The sequence below is a fragment of the Bufo bufo genome, chromosome 2 (assembly GCF_905171765.1).
Source record: "Bufo bufo chromosome 2, aBufBuf1.1, whole genome shotgun sequence".
NCBI classification, from domain to species: Eukaryota; Metazoa; Chordata; class Amphibia; order Anura; family Bufonidae; genus Bufo; species Bufo bufo.
The window spans coordinates 70048127-70069741 of NC_053390.1; the positions used below are offsets into that span (position 1 = coordinate 70048127).

Consider the following 21615-nt stretch of genomic DNA (forward strand, 5'->3'; position numbering starts at 1 on the left):
GGATTAAATACCCGCTGTCAATTTTGTTGTTAAGCTCCTTGTTAGAGAACAGCAAGTTGTGCAAAAATAACTGAAACATTGGACAGTTGGACATGTGCATTCAAAGGTTTAGAGAAGGTCACATTAAGTTCACCTGTAAAGGTTAGAGTGCATTTTAGGTTCATCCTGAAATTTCACTCACAAGCCAAATATCCCTAACTTTTTGGGAGTAGTGTATTAGCGAGAACATGTAACCAGGGCAGTGTCATTATATAAAGGAGATGTAATGAGGTCATGGGAGTTCACAGACTGACGTAAAAGGGGCCTTGCAGCACAGAGTATTTTAGGAGACGAGCATTTTTATTTTGTAGAAGTTTCCTAACAAAGTATTTCAGAAATGGGCGTGCTAATCTTGTTGGAGCTACATAGTGGAAGGAGCAAGGTTCTCAGCAGCACAGAGGATTTCAGGAAGATGCGAGTTGATCTTATAGCAGGCTGTGACCCATTCACACATGAAGATGATGTTAGTGATGAAAGGGTCAAGGCAGGCGATACTGAAGCGACCACGATGTGACCAAAAACATTATATTACAGCTGTGTGCTGGAAATAGGAGCTGAATAATCAGACTTTATGGATTACTGGATGTTAGCAAGTTATGCCTCTCCTGGATAGGACAGGATAGGGGATAACAAACTGAACAACGGGGGTCTGACCACTGAGATCCCCACTGATCCCAAAAACAGGGGGTCCTGTTCCCCCATCCTGATGAAGCATGCACACACCCTGTCGATCAGTTCATACTCTATGGGAATGCCGGAGATAGGTGAGTACAGTGCTTGGCTATGTCTGGCAGTCCCCTAGAAAATGAATAGTGCTGCAGCTTAAATGTGTGATCTGAAGCTCCATCAGTATATGGGAATGTGACCCCCAATCTTGGGATTGGTGGGGATCCCAGAAATCAGACCCCACCGATTAGTTAGTTATCCCCTATGATAGGAGATAAGTTTTAGTAACCGGAATACCCCTTTAAGTCACATCACATGCAGAGTTTACATGAATCCGTTTCTGATTCCCTTCCCGGTGTCATAAAACCAGATGAATGGCTGTTGCTATGAAAAACAAGTAAACTTCTTTGCAAAATTAAGGCAGTAAAATAATCATGAGAAGACAAGTTGCTGCTGCTGAGAATGGGGTTGAAGTGAGGCGAGCGAGCTGAATGGGTTTAATTAGTAGAAGCGTACCATCATTATTACAGGAGCTGGCACAGACACATCCCTGGCTGCTGCACCCATGATGCCAATGTCTGGCGCCAATCCCATATCAAATGCGAACCCTAAATCTCAAAGGCGTCTCCTGTGTAATCTGCTTTCACTGCAACTTGCTGGAAAGTTTAGGGCTGATGAGGATCCAGCCTAAGGGATAATTGGAGTCCCCATCTGTACCCGTTCCAGCTCGACTAGCAAATTCATCAAAGATGGAGGGTGGGGGTGATCATCTTGCACTGACTGCACTTTATACTGTATGTTGTAACCTCAAGTCAGGCGGTTGCAGAATTTTTGGCAATTTTACCAGCGCCTCTTCAATCCAGTTTTCCACACTCATCTGGATTCTTACAGAACTCGCCAGAAAAATAAGCATATTTGCAGTCTTTCATGCAGCGGATCCACAAGCGTATTAACCCAAGCGCGCCTACCGATCCACGCATTCTGTGACAAGCTGATGCAAAGCGGATTTCAATCTTGCAGAGAAGAAAAAATCTGCAATGTATGAACCACGGCGTGGATTCCCATTTATTGCAATGAGACGCTGAATACATGCACAATATTCATTGAAAATATGCCGTGTGAACATACCTGGAGGGAAGATAGGCTTTCCTTCACCAGGGGCAAGGATTCATTTCACTGCCCTGTATCTAAATATCCTGGCTATGGAAGAACACCGCTTGTTAGTGCTCTCCCTGGCACCCAGAAATCATCCTCTACCCGTCCCCCTATAGCCATACCCTTGGAGAAGGTAAATGTGGCAGGTAATGAAAGCTTTACACTTCTGTGCCAAGGGGAAAAACTCTATATGATACAATAGCGCCTCTAGTGGCGATATGATGAAGTGGAGGAAGCTATGCAGTTCTTTCCTGGATAAATCAGTCACATCTCATGTGAAACATCTGAGACACAATGGAGGAACTTTACATTTATTATACAAAAATGTAGATCTTGAAATATTATTTACTCAAGATGAATAATGAATGAAAATAACAGAATGTACTGTATTTCATTTTGAAATGCATCAATTGGTGTGAGTCTGGGTGTAAAAAATAAAATAACAAAATCGAAAAATCATAACACCTTTGAAAATACAGTCTCTAAATATATCTGAAATGACCCTGATCCATGAGCCCCGGAGTTCTTAATATTACATAAAAATATTATATTTATGGATAATTCACATTGATGTCTGCTCTGTCCTTGGAGTCCCACATGCTGGATGTCCAGTGTCTCCCAGTACTTGGTGTCCTCCATCTACATATTCCACCTCTCAGATTGGCATTCGATGCTCTTGACCAACCCCTCCCCTAAAATCTTAAAATCCTCCAATATGGCATCCACGTTAGGGACCAGTAGCAAGCTGTTACTCTTTGCGTCTAGTATTCTTCCATTCACTTTGGTCATCTGGGGGAAAAAAATGGCAGATGTTATAAGAGAAATAAAGACAAGCTGTATTCTATGCACTGAATACAATCTATTGCTCCCTCAGGCTGGGGGGACACTGACTACAAGGCTACATGTACACAACCATATCCCGACAAGTTCTAGATGCAGACAGCACATGGATGTCATCCGTGCCCGTCATTTTTGAGGACCCATAGAAATGAATGGTTCCGTGGGTTCACAGAAATCGATGTGCTTCACGAATGGGTCCGTGTGCTTGCAGAAATTGAGGCGCTTCAGAAATGGGTCCACGTGCTTGCAGAAATCCATGTGCTTCACGCCAAAAGAACCCCATTCAGTTGAACGTTAATGATTTTCAGTCCCTGAAATTTTCTGCAACTAAATCTGTTGTGTGTGAAGCCATCCTAACAGTGCAGCCATATTATAAAAGTGAGGATAGGATACACTAGAAGTAGTGATGATGTGGGCAAAAGTTTCTAAACTCCCCGTCATTGAAAGACACTAGTTAGCCCAGCCTAAAATGGCTGATAACAGCGGGGAAATAGGTTCAAGCACACGGTATACACTGCGGGCAGAATTATTAGGCAAATGAGTATTTTGACCACATCATCCTCTTTATGCATGTTGTCTTACTCCAAGCTGTATAGGCTCGAAAGCCTACTACCAATTAAGCATATTAGGTGATGTGCATCTCTGTAATGAGAAGGGGTGTGGTCTAATGACATCAACACCCTATATCAGGTGTGCATAATTATTAGGCAACTTCCTTTCCTTTGGCAAAATGGGTCAAAAGAAGGACTTGACAGGCTCAGAAAAGTCAAAAATAGTGAGATATCTTGCAGAGGGATGCAGCACTCTTAAAATTGCAAAGCTTCTGAAGCGTGATCATCGAACAATCAAGCGTTTCATTCAAAATAGTCAACAGGGTCGCAAGAAGCGTGTGGAAAAACCAAGGCGCAAAATAACTGCCCATGAACTGAGAAAAGTCAAGCGTGCAGCTGCCAAGATGCCACTTGCCACCAGTTTGGCCATATTTCAGAGCTGCAACATCACTGGAGTGCCCAAAAGCACAAGGTGTGCAATACTCAGAGACATGGCCAAGGTAAGAAAGGCTGAAAGACGACCACCACTGAACAAGACACACAAGCTGAAACGTCAAGACTGGGCCAAGAAATATCTCAAGACTGATTTTTATAAGGTTTTATGGACTGATGAAAAGAGAGTGAGTCTTGATGGGCCAGATGGATGGGCCCGTGGCTGGATTGGTAAAGGGCAGAGAGCTCCAGTCCGACTCAGACGCCAGCAAGGTGGAGGTGGAGTACTGGTTTGGGCTGGTATCATCAAAGATGAGCTTGTGGGGCCTTTTCGGGTTGAGGATGGAGTCAAGCTCAACTCCCAGTCCTACTGCCAGTTTCTGGAAGACACCTTCTTCAAGCAGTGGTACAGGAAGAAGTCTGCATCCTTCAAGAAAAACATGATTTTCATGCAGGACAATGCTCCATCACACGCGTCCAAGTACTCCACAGCGTGGCTGGCAAGAAAGGGTATAAAAGAAGAAAATCTAATGACATGGCCTCCTTGTTCACCTGATCTGAACCCCATTGAGAACCTGTGGTCCATCATCAAATGTGAGATTTACAAGGAGGGAAAACAGTACACCTCTCTGAACAGTGTCTGGGAGGCTGTGGTTGCTGCTGCACGCAATGTTGATGGTGAACAGATCAAAACACTGACAGAATCCATGGATGGCAGGCTTTTGAGTGTTCTTGCAAAGAAAGGTGGCTATATTGGTCACTGATTTGTTTTTGTTTTGTTTTTGAATGTCAGAAATGTATATTTGTGAATGTTGAGATGTTATATTGGTTTCACTGGTAAAAATAAATAATTGAAATGGGTATATATTTGTTTTTTGTTAAGTTGCCTAATAATTATGCACAGTAATAGTCACCTGCACACACAAATATCCCCCTAAAATAGCTAAAACTAAAAACAAACTAAAAACTACTTCCAAAAATATTCAGCTTTGATATTAATGAGTTTTTTGGGTTCATTGAGAACATGGTTGTTGTTCAATAATAAAATTAATCCTCAAAAATACAACTTGCCTAATAATTCTGCACTCCCTGTATAGAGACAGACTGCAGATGTAGTCTTCCCACACTGATTATTACACTTTATTTCCAACACCTCAATTACTTCCTCATCTATTGTACATGAAGTGTATGTGTAGTAAGTAACTTTTCCTATAATCTGGAACTTTGGAAGTGAGAACTTGGTGGGTTATTGCACATACGCGAGCCATCCATCCATCTATTATTGTGTATGTGCGCACTGTCCCATTCACCCCGTATAATTAATGACATAAGACACATATGATCACGACAGACAGGTTATCATTAATAGTCATGCTCAGCCCCCGAGGGCATTCACAGAGCAGCTAATGAGCCATACGCAGAGACTGCTCCACCCTGCCTGACATTACCTAACGCTCAGAGGACGGAGCACTCGACTAATATACCAGCCACAGGACGAGAACAGAGGCCATTGTACAGAAGCGTTCACCCTCTGGCTGTTATCAATGCGGTAGTCCTGGAAGTCTGCTCCTTATGTGTCCTGGTAGGAAACTGCTCCAGATCACCAGAGAGAGGGGCGCCTTCCAGTGTAATTGATAATGGCAGCAGGAAAGATTTCTGGGCTTTAGGGGACATCCACACATGGCGTAAACGTGGTGGATACTCCGCTGCGGAATTGCATGCGGATGATTCAGCAGCAAAGTGGATGAGACTGCAGAAATCTCAAAGTGTAAATTGATTTGCACTGCAGGATTTTAATCCCCAGCATGTCCGTTTATGCTGGAAGTTTTACCCGTGGCTTGTAGCCTTTGCAATGCAAATGTCGAGAGCGGTGGAAGACACGTTGCGAGTTCTGTGGCAACGGCTCCGCAAAGGCTGCCTACTTCGGGCAGTTTTTGAGGTGGATTTCAGCCAGATCCACGGTGGATTTTCCAAAGCAGACTCGCCACGCGTGGTCATACCCTTAATGTCTGGGCCAATTAACAAAATAAAATAACTTCACAGCAGTCACTTATCCCCTTGAATGGGTACAAGCCATTTCGAAACCTTCCTGCTCAGCAGCTGTATTAGGGTGCATTTGAAACGCACGCGCCCGGTATCCGTGTTTTGCAGATCCACAATTTGTGGATCGCAAAACACATACGGTCGTCGTATATGTAGCCTATGGGTCCATTCACATGTCCGTTGTTCTGGGTCCGCATCCGTTCCGCAATATTGAAGAACGGATGCGGACCAATTCATTTAAATGGGGCCGCAAAAGATGCGGACAGCACACCGTGTGCTGTCCGCATCCGTAGTTACGTTCTGCGGACTAGAAATAAAGATAGAGCATGTCCTATTCTTGACCACAATTGCAGACAAGAATATATATTTCTATCATAGGGCCGGCCATGTGCGGTCCGCACATGGCCAGTATCTGTGTTTTGTGGATACGCAACTTGCAGACCGCAAAACACGGATGTGTGAATGGACCCTTATACAGATGGCAGACTGCTTTACAGTCAGTTTAAAGCAGTGCTTCTCAATTATTTTCTGTCATGCCCCCCCTAGGAAGAAGAAAACATTAGTATCAGTTGTCTATAAAATTGTTATAAGTACACCTCTGCATAACACTGTATCCGTATTAACGTATAAGAGAATAAAAAAAGAAAGAAATGTGGATCGGACACACACTTATGGGGGGATCTGTGGATGACAAACACTTATGGGGGGGGATCTGTGGATGACGGACACTTATGGGGGATCTGTGGATGACGGACACTTATGGGGGGGGATCTGTGGATGACGGACACTTATGGGGGGGATCTGTGGATGACAAACACTTATGGGGGGATCTGTGGATGACGGACACTTATGGGGGGATCTGTGGATGACGAACACTTATGGGGGGGATCTGTGGATGACGCACACTTATGGGGGGGATCTGTGGATGACGGACACTTATGGGGGGGGATCTGTGGATGACGGACACTTATGGGGGGATCTGTGGATGACGGACACTTATGGGGGGGATCTGTGGATGACGGACACTTATGGGGGGGATCTGTGGATGACGGACACTTATGGGGGATCTGTGGATGACGAACACTTATGGGGGGGATCTGTGGATGACGCACACTTATGGGGGGGATCTGTGGATGACGGACACTTATGGGGGGGGATCTGTGGATGACGGACACTTATGGGGGGGGATCTGTGGCTGTCACTGTTACAGGGGGATCTGTGGCTGTCACTGTTATATATGTGCCATCCACAGACCCCCCCACCCCATAACAGTGCCATCCACAGTGCCCCCCCCCAGCCCATAACAGTGCCATCCACAGACCCCCACCCATTAACTGTGCCATCCACAGATTCCGTGTGCCCGCCGCCGCCGTTTAAAGTTATTAAACATGCCCCCCTCACTCCTAATAGTACCGTATATCCGAATTTCTTCTGTATATTGCCGGCAGGCTGGCCGGGCGGCCTGCGCGTCCCTCAGTGACGTCACTTGTCTGCGCCGCCTGCTTCATTCATAAAGCAGGCGGCGCAGGCACGTGACATTACTGAGGGACGCGCCTACCGGCATTATACAGAAGAAATTCGCACACCCCAAAGGCCGGCCCTGAACGAGCCCCCCTTTACGAAGCCTGGCGCCCCCCCTGGAGGGCGCACCCCACTATTTGAGAAGCACTGGTTTAAAGGGACTCTGTCACCAGTTTTATGCTGCTCCACGTTTAAATCTTAACAGCATCAGCACACGCCAATGAGGCCTCAAAGGCTCCCTACCCACTTGCCATTGACTGATATTTTGATTAGTTGGGGTCCAGGTATGGAGACCCACACCAACTGAGAGTGCAGAGACACACAGATGGGTGCCGTGCCCCTCAATTTCTGTTCGGCTCCCTGACTGAGCAGTCAAGAAAGTCCAACACCTTCCTGTGAATCCACACACCGCTCGCTCTGCTCTCCGAAGAGAGCCAAACAGAAACGGAGGGACGCGGCCCTCATCTGTAATCTTCTTGTCCACAATTGTAAACTTCTGACATGTAACCAGAACGGTCAGGAGTTTGTCAAAATGATAGATATCCTTTACATACCACATGACGGGCCTAATACCACCTCTGTACTGTAATATGAACCACATGTTTAGTACATGACGGACCACGGCTAGTACTTACCTTAAAGGGCTGCGGTGTGAAGCTGGATGGATTCCAGATAACGCCGATTACTTCTCCTCCATGAGTGTCATAGAAGAACAAGGCAAATTCCCCGTAAGACTCCTAAAAACCGGAAAACACAGCTATGAAAAATCGGTCATAACAGCGAGGACTTACGAGAGGTGGACCACAATTCTCAGCACGAGACCCATAAGACCTCTTTCACACGAGTGTGACGGATTAGGTCCGGGTGCGTTCAGGGTGCATTCAGTGAAAATCACACCATTTTGCAAGCAAGTTCAGTCAGTTTTGTCTGCGATTGCGATCAGTTTTTTCCGCGCGGCTGCAATGCGTTTTGATGCGTTTTTCATGCGCGTGATAAAAAACTAAAAGGTTTACAAACATCACCTCCTAGCAACTATCAGTTAAAAACGCATTGCATCCGCACTTGCTTGCGGATGCAATGCGTTTTTCACTGAAGCCCCATTCACGTCTATGGGGCCAGGGCTGCGTGAAAAACGCTGAATATAGAGCATGCTGCGTTTTTCACGCAAGGCAGAACTGATGCGTGAAAAAAATAAATAAATCATGTACACAGACCCATTGAAATGAATAGGTCAGGATTCAGTGAGGGTGCGTTCACGTCACGCGTTGCACCCGTGCCGAAAACTCGCTCGTGTGAAAAGGGGCTTAAATATTACTATAAATTGCATTTAGAATTTTTTTTATTTATGTCCCAGAAAAGCTGGGTGACAACCAATAGGACTACCAGCTTCTACATGACTTCTACGCCAGATCTGGTCACTCAGGAGCCAGGAACTGTAATAGTCGCTATATTAGCCGGACCTATCTTTCCCATAAATCTTCACACTGTCCCATAAAATATATGGGTATTGGGGAATATGATTTATTTTTTATTTTTTTATAATTCAGGTTTTGAAAACTGCCTTGCCAGAGGAAGGGTTAATAAGACATCAAAACCTTTCGCCCTTATTGAACACGTCAGGATGCACACGCGAGTGGCAATGAAAGGGTTAACTCATACATATCCCCGGGTGGATCATTCTCATGCAGTTGGGGGATCTCTGGGCAGGAAGGGCCTCCTCACCCTGAGTTCGCTCAGATATAACTGGACAGGATCATAGTCCACAACGGGGAAGCGGGACACTCTGCCCGAAGCGTTCTCCTTCAGAAGCCCCCGGAAAAAGGACTTGATGGGCTGATCCACAGCTTCCCTGTGCCGGGGGATGTGCTTGGGGTTCAGTCGGATGAGAACGTCATAAAGATCCAGGGGAGGACGGAAAATCATCTGTACAAAAGACAAAAATGACATTTATTACAAAATTATGGGAGGAGGTAAAAACAACGCTCAATTTACTCTATGACACGTCCACATTTAAAGGACATGTCCGTTCCTCTACAGGGAGTCTTACAACACAAATATCAATGACTGAACTGTAATTTATTTTAAATTCTACAGGTTATTTTCTTTTGGAGCCACTAAAGTTTTAAAGGGCTTCGATGGGCTACAGATACTGACGACCAATCTGTATCAGATCTGTGGGGGACAGACGCCTGGTACCCCTGCCCATGAGCCGTTTTGGACACTTCGTATATGGTGTCGTGACCATGCCAGGGTACTGCAGCTCGGCTTTCTTTTAAGTGAATGGGGCTGAGCTGCAGAACGCCGACACCGGAAACAACAAAGTGTACTGAGCCTTATGCTTCCGCTTTGTACACAACTGAGCGGACAGGTGGGGTGACGGGGGAAGGTCAGTACCCCACTGATCACATACTGATAAGGCAAGGTAATTAAGATCTGTAGCCCAGACCCCTTTAAGGAAATGCATTAATGCAGCTATAAGCCGTGGCAACCACAAAAGTTCTTCAGATTGTGCGAGGATGGGTATCACGTCACGTTTATGCCATCTGTTCAATGTTTTTTTTTTTAAACGGATACGTTAACGGATGCCTCAGACAGATGCCATACAGTGGCAAGTGTTTCATTCCACTGTAAAAAAGGATCTGTTAATGTATTTGTTTTCTATACCAGATGTGGTTTGCTACGCTTTTGTATCTTTCTTTTTCTTCTTTTTTTTCCAAGGACGTATCCGATGGGGAAAAACGTGATGTGAACCCACCCTAAGTCTTATCACAATTTAAAGGGAACCTGTCCCATTGCTCATGAGGAGGAGTGGCTGATCATATATCGTTTTACGGGAAAAGATTCACTGGTAATTTTAGTATTTTGGGCTTAGGAGTCCACTGGGTGGTCCTATTTGTGCCTTCCTTGTATAAGCTGGCATACAGAGGAAGCTGTCAATCACAGATAAGACCGCCCACTGGACTCCTCTTTGACCACTGAATATCAATCTGCTTTTTCCCAGTCACGTGGTTGTTGGTGCATTGAATGCTTTCAAGCACATTATAACACAGGTCTCTACGCACCAGTACCATAACTCTGAGGTCTGTATACAACTGCTGGCAGATCATATACCATATACACTGCCATTCCCATACCCTGTCATAGCTGCCCACACTCGTACACATAATGGCTGTGTATTCAGGAGCCTGGCTCAGGGCTAGATTTCACCCCTGTGATCAGGACACTCACATTCACCTGATGTTGTATAATCAGCATTGTGCAAGCTCAGGCGTGACACCATGACACTGTATTCTGTGCGGTAGGATCCGCGGTTGTGTAATCCGAGGCAGGTGTGAGGCTGGCACTATAAACATGGTGGGTCTAAAGGGGGGCACAGCGCCCAGCCAGAGCAAAGCTTCTGTCTGTGGCCTGCAGGTAGCAATACCAACACAGTGATGGAGGAGAACTAAGGGGGCACTAATCTGTAACCGCCATATTACAATGTCAACCTCTGCCATTCAAGGAACTTTAAACAGATCTGTATAACCCAGCGCGAGGGGTCCATTAATTTTATTTTAAAAGAGTTTTTTTCTGAGAGATTTTTACTGATGACTGGAATAAATCTTCACATGAGGACGTGCTGTCTCCATCCATTTTTTTCTACTTTTTGGCGATCATCTGATCTATGTGGGGAAGCTTACCACTCCCCTGCAGACGTGCACCCATCGCTCACTAAACTAGGCGTGCTGTCCTACCTCCCTTGTTTCTATCCTCTGGATAGGTCATCAGTATCTGATCAGTGGGGGACCGACACCCAGGACCCCCGCCAATCAGCTGTTTGAGAAGGCAGCAGCGCTACAGATTGTATAGCCGCTGTGCTTGGTATCGCAGCTCAACCCCATTCACTTTAATGGAGCCGAGTTGTGCCTAGACCATGTGACCAATGAATGTGATTTGACATTTCCCCCAAAAAGATGGAGAAGGATGCGGAGCTACTGCGAGCGCCGCTGCCTTCTCAAACAGCTGATCCAAGGGGGTCCTGGGTGTCGGAACCACACCGATCAGATACTAATGACATATCCCGAGTTCCAAAATCTCGGAAAACCCCTTAAATGGTTGTATTCGCACTCTTATGTTTTGCCCCTCATGCAAAAAGTTGCTACCGACGTGAATACGGAATTGTTCACGTATAACAGCAGCATTTTTGGGCTGAGAAATACTGTGACTAGGAATAGGGCATAAAGAAACTTGTGCTTTTCTGCTGCATCGCGTCAACCAGTTTAAAGTCTGTGTTCACACGTGGCTGATTTGTCACAGTTTTTACAACATTGTGGTTTAACACATCAGTAGTGTTGAGCGAACTTGTGTTTTAAGTTCGGCGTCTAAAGTTCGGGTTATTGAAGTATCCCGTTATGGATTCCGCTACCACGGACCATAACGGGATACTTCGATAACGCAAACCCGAACTTTAGACGCCGAACTTAAAACACAAGTTCGCTCAACACTACACACCAGGCCACGGCACAGAACACTTTGGGGGGTGGGGGTTGGGGTGAAAAACCAATTCACAATAATAAAGCCTGCTCTAAAGGGGTGAAATGGGGAAGGGCGTTGGGCAGAGGCTTCTTAACACGGCCGAACAGCAGAAATCTGGGGCTGACCCTCGGATTTCTGCTGCGTTTCTGCATTTTGCACGCACAGATCTGCTGTTGGATTTACCTGTGGCTTCTGGGCGATGAGAATATGGAAAATCTGCAGCTGCATAAATAATAATGCAGATTTACACAAGACGCGGATCTGCCGCCATTTTCCCACCGCGTGAGCAAGCGCTAATAACTTTATGCAAAAAAGAAGCAGCTGCCGCGTAAGCGCTACGGATACATCAGACTGGCCACAAAGGCAGGAGCGCCCTATACAGCTGCTTGGTGCTTGCAGATGTACCTCCACCATCTGACAGACATCCCCAGAGTTTTTAGAACCTAGCTGGAGAAACATGGTACAAGGCTTCTTTCACATATGAGGTCCAGGCTTAGAATCGGCAGCGGTTTCTGTCCGGATGACTCCCTGCACATTTGCCGGGTTGCAGCCGGACCCCATTAAAGTTCTTGAGGTCGGCGGGCATTCTGGCAGCATTCGGCAGGGACAGATCCGACAGGGGGAACAGCCTAGCTTTACATGCTACAGCACGGTCTGAATTTTCACATTATTCCCTTGTCAGTCAGTAAGTCAAAGGTAAGCCAGAAGGAAGGGGTTAAAATGGATAAGGGATTTATTAAGAAATGAGAGCAAACAGAAACCATCTCAGTGGAACAAGGTATCACTCTTACAGATCTCACGTCAACAGTCATGGAATGTCACTGACACATCTGAGACATCGTCCAAAAAGCTAAAAACATGGCCGGCACTGGGAGCACCGAAAACTTGTAGGTCAGTGACTTATCACCTGCTACAGAGTAACAATCAACACTTGCTGTGACTTGTAGTTCCCTAAAGGCTGGGGACTCAATGCTGATTGCAGCCAATTATCAAATTGAAAAAAAAAAAAAAAAAAAGATAATCATAGCATGCCCTGAAGAAAGGAATGGTGTATAATGTCTAACCCCACCCGGAGGTCCCTCGTCTGTAGTAATAACCCTGGAGCATCTGTGACTGTATGTTGTGCCATTCTCTTATTATTCCTGCTAGAGGTTATGAATTAATTGCCTGCAGTCTGCAATGAAGGTCCAGATGGATGTTACCAACTGGAGGGGGGTCCCCACACAGTCTGACAGATTGGATAGTGTGCAGGGACCCCCCCCCCCCCCCCAACTGGTAACACCCACTGGACCTTCATTGCAGACTGCTAGAAATTCATTCATAACTTCGAGCAGGAATAATAAGAGAATGGCATAACGTACAGTCATAAGGGTGGGCAACCGGCAGCACTCCAGCTGTTGTGAAACTACAATTCCCAGCATGCTCCATTTATTTCTATAACAGTTCTGGGAAGAGCAGAGCACGTATGCATGCTGGGACTTGTAGTCACCCCTGGATGCTCTACAAGCGTTCTTACATGGGGAATGCCGATAGCTACTAAAAACAGACAGGAGAGGGGAGAGGTCCTCTTAAATAACCTTGGGGCGGAAATGAAGGAAGTGTGCTGTTGGTATCATCCTTTGTCTGTGCACCATGGATTATAAGGCTGCTGGTGTGTGGACTTAGGATGGGTGTAACTAGTTTAGGTCATCTTTATACTCATCAGTGGCATCTTTAGTCCATGTTTATAATCTGTCTGTGACGGTTCTCATTTATCCAGGTCATGGTAGATCTGTAAAGAATAAATCAAGTCTTCAAGTTGATCCAGAACCAGTCCTGGACCTTATCTTGTCCTGACTTGACACTGCACATGGGTTGTAGCTACATAAGGGAAGTATAATTATATCCTCCCCTTCTGCTCCTAGGTGAAATTACTATGACATGCCGTTCTGATTACCATTATTATAATTACATTGCTATCGCAATTTTATTTATGCTTTGTTGTATGTCCACATTCACATTGGGTCCTAACTTTTGGATTTATGCTCTCGTTGGCCATGAGATTGTTATAATACCATATGGGCATTGTTTAATTTAATCTAAATGGATATGCTCATAGGTTTTCCCTCTATTTTTTTAGTATTGGTTGACTTTTGAGGTCATTTATGTTAAATGTGGTTCCCTGATGAACTGACCCCAGAGAACGGTTTGCATTCCTGGGACATAGGACATGTGCTCCTCTTGCACGTTGGTGATCATAATTGACGGCCATTCCGTTTTGGTCGGCAGGGCCATCAGTTTATAGGGCGATGGTGAGGTATTTTCTTCCCTCCTTAGCCTACCCAGCCTAAATGAAAAAATAGCTTTTTATGGCACATCATTGGGTTAATTTTAATCATTTTCAGTAAAGGTTACGTGGTACCCTGGTGAAGGTGCTCTGTGATAATATGTTTTATTAGACTACCCTAGTGACGGACTTGGACTTCTGATGTCCGCATCTATCAGAACTGTGAGATGTTATTAGCCAGTGTGAAAACCGCAGGATTTTAATTTTAGGATTTTTTTTTTTTTTTTTTTTTTAAGAGAGATGTTTTTTTAATTAGAGTAAGTAACATGGAATATTTTTCAAAAATCACCGAAAGTTATAAAAAAATACATATTTACCATAAAAAATGAATGTGAACAATAGGTCATTTTCAGAATACATATTCCCTTTCAGAAGACTTTTTTCTAATTGCAGCCAAGCGCTATAGTTGCATGTATGAGCAGCCTGCTAACACAAGTAGAGATACAGCAATACACAAACCACAAGTCTAATCACATAACAACAAGCGTGGAGAGAGTAAATCAATGCTATGCTTGTGATGCAATCTAGAGGAATTTAATACGGCCTGGGCCGAAGCCTGAGGAGGATTTGGACATGGTGTTCTCTCTTCATCTCCTTGGCTTTTGTATCGAGGTCCTACTAACCTAGACCAACGCCCTTTAATTAGTTCTGCTTCAGTTAAGATATATTCAAAATGGATTTTTCTAAATACAAAAACCAACCGCCAACACCCGGCGGTATACAACGCTGGGTAGCATAGCATCGACAGCCCAAATAGAAAAGGCCATTATTGATTCCGCTACCATGGACCACAACGGAATTCGGAATCCATATCGGGATCCTCCGCTACCTGGAAGCCGAACTTTAGACGCCGAACTTAAAACAGAAGTTCGCTCAACACTAGTGATCATCTTCATTAACCACAACCAATCTTCAATCACAACCACGAACCAGATGCCCGGCAATACTACAACTGACAAGGGGACGGTAGCGGAATATGCTCCATGCTAGCGATAAGGTGAATCCTTTTCACTGGAAACAGGACAATAACATTGGTCAAGAAGGTACCCTCTCTTATCCCTTGTAATCATACATGTCCATGGCCTGTGCTCTATGAATAGTTTGTGGTTTAAGGATAGTCGTTATTGAGCAATTTGTGCTTCTTTGCTGACAAAATCTATTACCCTCTTATTAGGGCAATATTACACTTTTCTTAACCTTATTAAAAGTTACGTTTTAGGAGTCCCTATTTCCGTTTGCCATTGGATCCCACATAGGGTTAATTATGGCTTGGTGCACTCTGTGCCGCGTTAGATTTTTTGAGGTTTTCTCATAAGTAGTATGAATATGAAGTTTTATTCTGCTAGATTCTGCACTTGCAAGTGTCCAGGAGGTGGTGCTTCACTGCGAAGTTAACCCCTTCATTGAGCTGCAGAGAGCACTTCACAGTGAAGCTCCACCTCCTGGCCACTTAAGAGTCAAATCTAGCGGAATAAAACTACATATTCACACTACTCCAGATACGAAAAGCTCCTCAAATGGTATGTTTGTACTGCTCTCCCCAACCACTACCTTGTGCTGTAAGCAGTTAAGCATGGTCAAGTCTGCTGAAAGAATCCTCTTTCCTACAGCAGAAAGATACACTTTTCATCACATCACTTCTCCAGCGCTGCGCCTACTCTCTGGATGGCTCTCTGTTTTTGTCTCTTTTTGTCTTTCACTGGTCTGAGAATATAATTACAGGTTCTCTAGACTGGGTGGGGCCTCTTTTTCTTTACATTACTGGTTCTATATGGGAGAAGTTAAGAAGTTAAGCTGGTCAAACAGATGTAGTGTATGTCGGTCAAACCTGCTAATTTCATCTGACAGGTGTCTCAAGGGGTATGGTCTACTTTACACTATTCTCATCGTGTGCAGCAACTTCTGAGACAAAGACATGATCAGTAAGGCAGAAAATCTCCATACCGGAATTAAACGGATCCGTTTGGATTTTGCACATCAGGATGCATCCGTTCCTTTAGGATGCAGTTGTGTGAAATCAAAAACAGAAAAAAACGGATCTGTCACTAAATATACTGAGTGTCATTGGGTGACGGATCAGTTTTTTTAGGCTCCTAAAAAAACGGATCCATCACCATTGACTTACATTGTTTTCAGTGACGGATCCGTTTTTTTTACCGCTTGCAGCTGTTTTGTGTCCTCTGCCGGATCTCAATACCGGAAAACAGCAACACAAGTGTGAAAGTATCCTAAGGTTGGAATGTACTGGCTAAAAGTTTCCATACACATTCAATTTCTCCCGACTCCCCCATACAACTACAAGCCTAGCCTAAAATGTATGGGTGTCTAAGCAGACCAGTGCAGATAATAGGCTGTTTGTATGTAGCTTCTTTCCAGCAGCGGGTACCTTGCCCACGCATGCAACAGGTGGCTACATGGTGGAGGCTTTGCTGTGACCACAGAGAGGGGTAAGCGGCCTGGAGAGAGCCCTGGCTACTGGGAGGGGGATGAAAGACCAAGGGCTTCATGCTATGGAGGCAAGTAGGAGCTGTTGCTGTGATGAGAAGAGAGTAGGGGTTTTTCAAATTGCTGGAATTTTTTTTATTTTTTTGCTAAATTTTATATGGTCCTCAGTTGGGTTGTACCCTACTAAACCTGGGGTATATATCTCCCATTCACTGCAAACTTGTAAACCCCATCCATGGCCAACTCTTTGAAGGGACCACTTTTGCTGGACATTAGGCAATCCCCTTTAAACGTCCATTTTGCAGGACAATACAGAAAAAAAACAGGAAAATAACTGGTCCCCTTTACCACATTTTTTTTTTTTTTTGCAAATGCAGAAGGACGGCTTCTACACGGCTGTGTATCATGAATATCACAAATCTATCTATTGTGTACACTGCACTTAAGACTAATCCTAAATTATCACAGGCAAACACAGGAGTCCCTGCGGGAAAGTAACTGGATCTCAGAAGTACAGATTTCTGCTCAGTGGCTAGAACACATCTGTTCCACCGTGGTATGCTACTCAGGCTGTGAAGCTGCAGCTCCCCCTGCAGGGGACAATGAGGAACAGACAATGTACAAATTCATCGGAAATCCATTTCTCTGTCTACGGTAGTGTCTGCTCTTGTGAATGAACACATCCAAGAATTTCGGGAGTTGTAGTGTAATGCCACGTGTTTGATGTAAAACTTGCCAGATTTCTATATTTTCTCGGGTCACATATATTAATAATGTCCTCTGTTGGTCATCCTATGCCCTAGCATAAGAACAAAGACCCCATAGGTTTAAAAAGTTTCAACCTGCCATGTGGGACATGTAATTAAGGGGTCATTCACATGACTGTATGGTCGCCATGCCCATGATGCGGACCACAAATAGCAGTCCGCAATGCATGGGCTCCGACCGTGAGAACTCCCTGCTACGATCTGCACATACGGCAAAAAATAGGGCATGTCCTATCTTTTGTAGTGCGGAGGCACGGACCCAAAAGCCCACGGAAGTGCTTCCAAATGTTTCCGTGGGCGCCCAATTTGTTCCGCTGATCTGCAAAAGATAGGACATGCCCTATCTTTTGCCATATCGTGCGCATCGTGAACCCATTCAGCTCAATGGTTCTGGATCCACAGCACGGAGTTCACACAGCTGGGGCCCGTGTATTGCGGACCGCAATACGAGCACCAACCACGGCCATATGGTCGTGTGAATGAGCCCTAAAAAAGAAAATTTTGCTGGAAGATTTTGAATGCTGTCACCAACTCTTTCTCCTGCATGTCGGTCCAGGAGTGGGATTCCCTGGAGAGGCGAATTTACATCTGGCAGCAGGTTGACTGCTGGAGAAGAGTGCTGTTACTCACTGTGACAGGTTGTCACAGTGGACAAAATACATGAAGACAGCATTACTGTACCTCAAATCATCAGGAAATGCAACCAGGCGTTGCGATGGTAAGATCCATCCCACCAAAAACCATAGTCAAATATAGTAAAACAATGCCAGCATCTCATTTCTCCCAGTCCTTATTAGATTCCCATCAAGTGTAAAAATAAAAAAAAGATACGTTTTGGCTTATTACACACTTTTAATCAAGCCATGAGTCCCAGAGCTGTCACAGTGATCACCTGCCCGGAGACCACTCTAACCAGCCTCCAGGATCTTTCCTGTGGACGCTGCTGTACAGTAAGAGTAAGAGGACTCAGCAATCCAACCAGATGGATTAAAACTAAACAGAGGCTGTGGGTATATGTGTGTGAAATGATGAACACGAGATACTCACCTAAGGAGAGTCCCACCAATCCAGTGTGACTGATCCTTTCCCAGCCAAGTGCGGAATGATGCCTTGTCATTCCTACTCAAGTTACCACTAAGCCTTTGCAGTGACGTGACCGTACTGCAAACATGACTGATGAAGCCACTGAGATCACAGGACCTTCACAAGGTGAGTGACTCTCATTTACCATTTACACTCCCTCCCCACAAGCCTCTGCTTAGTTATAGGTCAGATAACTCCTTTAAAGGGGTTGTTCCACTTTAGCAAATGGCATTGATCATGTAGAGAAACTTTATACAAGGTGCTTACTAATGTATTGTGATTGTCCATACTGCCTTCATTCATTCTTCCATCACATCACATTACACACGGCTCGTTTCCATGGTTGCAACCGCCGTGCAATTCGGTAGCGGTGGTCGAGCACGCACACTTAAAGAAAAAGCACAGTCTTATGCGCACACTCCCACGGTCCCGGCCACCAGAGAGGCAGGTGCTTTTTCCTATAGTGTGCAAGCACGACCACCACTGGCGGATTGCAGGGTGGTCATAACCATGGAAACAAGCAGTGTATAATGTGATTGAAAAATGAATCCAGCCAGCAAAGGAGGCAATATGGACAATCACAATACATTAGTAAGTGCCTGGTATTAACTTTCTCTACATGATAAATGCCATTTGGTGGAGTGGGAGAACCCACTTAATGCCAGCTTCTAGGCAAGTGGTTGATCCAATGCTGGATACGTAGAGACCCTGCTGTCCACAGTTATCTGAATGTCTCACTCACCTTAATGTCGCTGCTCTCAGATGGTTGCATCAGCTGCTTCTCCAGGGTCAGCAGAGACTCCGAGGCGAGGATGATGAGACGCTGCAAGATCTGGGAAAAGATGCACACGACTTACAGACAGCAATAACATCATCATTATCCCATTATAATACAATGATGGCTCAAATGTCCTGTAAAAGCTCCCAAGTTTACGGCAAAGCAACATATCGAATGACTAAAGGCCCCTACACCAGTTAGTCAAAGAAACACCAGCTACTGGTAACACCCAGCAGTAACTTTACTGCAGACTGCCGGCAATTTATCTGTAAACTTCTAGCAGGAATAATACAGGAATGGCACAGCCTACAGTAATAACAATAGATGCCCCAGAATTTTTATTACATGGGGAATGCAAGTAGTTACTAAAACAGACCTGTCAGGAGAGGTGACAGCTCCTCTTTTACACTGTGGACCTCCGTGACACTGGAGCCAAGTATACACTGGAGGGGGACCAGGGAAAGAGTGGGGATGGGGAAGTTAGTGCAACTCATTTCATTGCATATTCAGCTAATTAAAGAAATACATAAAATTTGGATAGGACCCCCCTTTTATTATTTGCTCAGTATAGTTATGATGTCCTTCCACACAAGGCAACGAGATGCAGTGGTAACTAAGTTGTAGAAGATCTGTTAAAAGGAACCGGTCACTGGGATTTTGTGTATAGAGCTGAGGACATGGGTTTCTAGATGGCCGCTAGCACATCCGCAATACCCAGTCCCCAAAGCTCTGTGTGCTTTTATTGTGTAAAACAAAACCTATTTGATACATATGTAAATTAACAAAATCCCGGTGACAGGTTCCCTTTAAAGGCTATGTACACCTTCAGAAGTATTTTTTGTTTATGATTGCATTTTACTCATTTTTGGCTAAAAATAATTTTTTCAATTGGCCTTTATTAAAAATATTGAACTGTTCTGTCACAAAGAATTTACTGCTTTTGTAACTGTGTGACTGGTAATTTCACTTTGTTCCTGTCATCTAATAACCCTCATCTGTAAACTACTAAGAGGTCTTAAACTGTTATTTAAGCCACATTCTTATCAGTAAGAGGAGAACTGAGCTATAATGAGTGTTTATAAAGGTCAAAAAGCAGAGATAAGGAGCCCATCAGCTCCCCCACTGACGGAAAAGAGAGAAAATCCAGATGCTTCTCAGGCATCTCAGCTCTGTACAAAAAAGAAAAAGAAAAAAAGGATGCCATATATTTAAAAAACGTTATATAATAAATCTCAGCGGACGTTCTCTATTGTAGGCGATTCCTAAATTGCAGGTTAAGCGAGTGAGACGTATAGTTTCTAATCCAGAGATACAGGGACAGAGAATATGCAAAATGGTTGAGAGATTTAAGGTGAAGGGCTATCCTGAGAAAATCGTAAAGGAGGCAGTGAGTACAAGGGGATCAGATAAGAGAAAAATCCTAGGATAGTCTTCTCACATAAATTTCACCCTTTTAACAAGCGGTTTGACTACATCATCCGCAAACATTGGTCATTGCTAGGGAGATCCTATCCACAAGTTGTGGCATTTAATAACCCTCCATTAATTTGTAACAAACGCAGACCTATCGTGATCAGCTAGTACACGCAGATATTGGCCCCCTGAGAGGCGTTCCACGACAGATCTTTTTGAAAAAGGATCCCTGCTTGCATTGTGCGCAATGTTCACACATTATTATACATTACATTTTCCATCATCCATATGCGGGCAGGGCCTTCCCTGTTCAGGGGTACTTCACGTGTGACTCCACTAATGTTATTTACTTAATAAAATGCCCATGTGGCTTAATTTACATTGGGGAAACTATGCAAACAGTGAGAGATAGCATTTGTAGACACAAATCGACTATACGGACCGGCAATTTGTTATTTCCTATACCAGCACACCCGCATGCACCGTCTTCCTGGCCTCTGCCAGTGCGCCTGTGCGAGATTACGGCACTTCTCTTCAATTTCACAAAGGCAAGTGCAGTGAATAAATTAGCTAGGAAGCGGCTCTGGGTGGGTGGGGATATCTGTGGAGGACACTGAAGGGGGGGGATCTGTGGAGGACACTGAAGGGGGGGGGATCTGTGGAGGACACTGAAGGGGGGGGGGATCTGTGGAGGACACTGAAGGGGGGGGGGGATCTGTGGAGGACACTGAAGGGGGGGGGGATCTGTGGAGGACACTGAAGGGGGGGGATCTGTGGAGGACACTGAAGGGGGGGGGGGGATCTGTGGAGGACACTGAAGGGGGGGGGGGATCTGTGGAGGACACTGAAGGGGGGGGGGGTCTGTGGAGGACACTGAAGGGGGGGGGGGGGGGATCTGTGGAGGACACTGAAGGGGTGGGAGCTCTGGAAGGGGTGGGAGGTCCAATAGGTATGTGGGGGTGGGAGATCCGGGAGGGGGCGGCCCATAATTTTTTTTGCTATGGGGCCCAGTCATTTCTAGCTACGCCCCTGATTGGTAAG

General features: G+C 45.0%; 1 protein-coding gene across 1 annotated transcript in view; it reads right to left on the reverse strand.

Moving 5' to 3' along the window:
* Positions 1-2137: 2137 nt before the first annotated feature.
* The window catches only part of NOL6 (nucleolar protein 6), a 79975-nt gene continuing 60497 nt past the window's right edge, over positions 2138-21615 (reverse strand). The window contains exons 23-26 of the mRNA XM_040421164.1: positions 19126-19215; positions 8970-9170; positions 7883-7984; positions 2138-2649 (exon numbers count right to left, since the gene is read on the reverse strand). Of these exons, the coding sequence (XP_040277098.1) occupies positions 2500-2649; positions 7883-7984; positions 8970-9170; positions 19126-19215 (543 nt within the window). The 3' untranslated portion in view covers positions 2138-2499. The remainder of the gene's footprint in view (positions 2650-7882; positions 7985-8969; positions 9171-19125; positions 19216-21615) is intronic.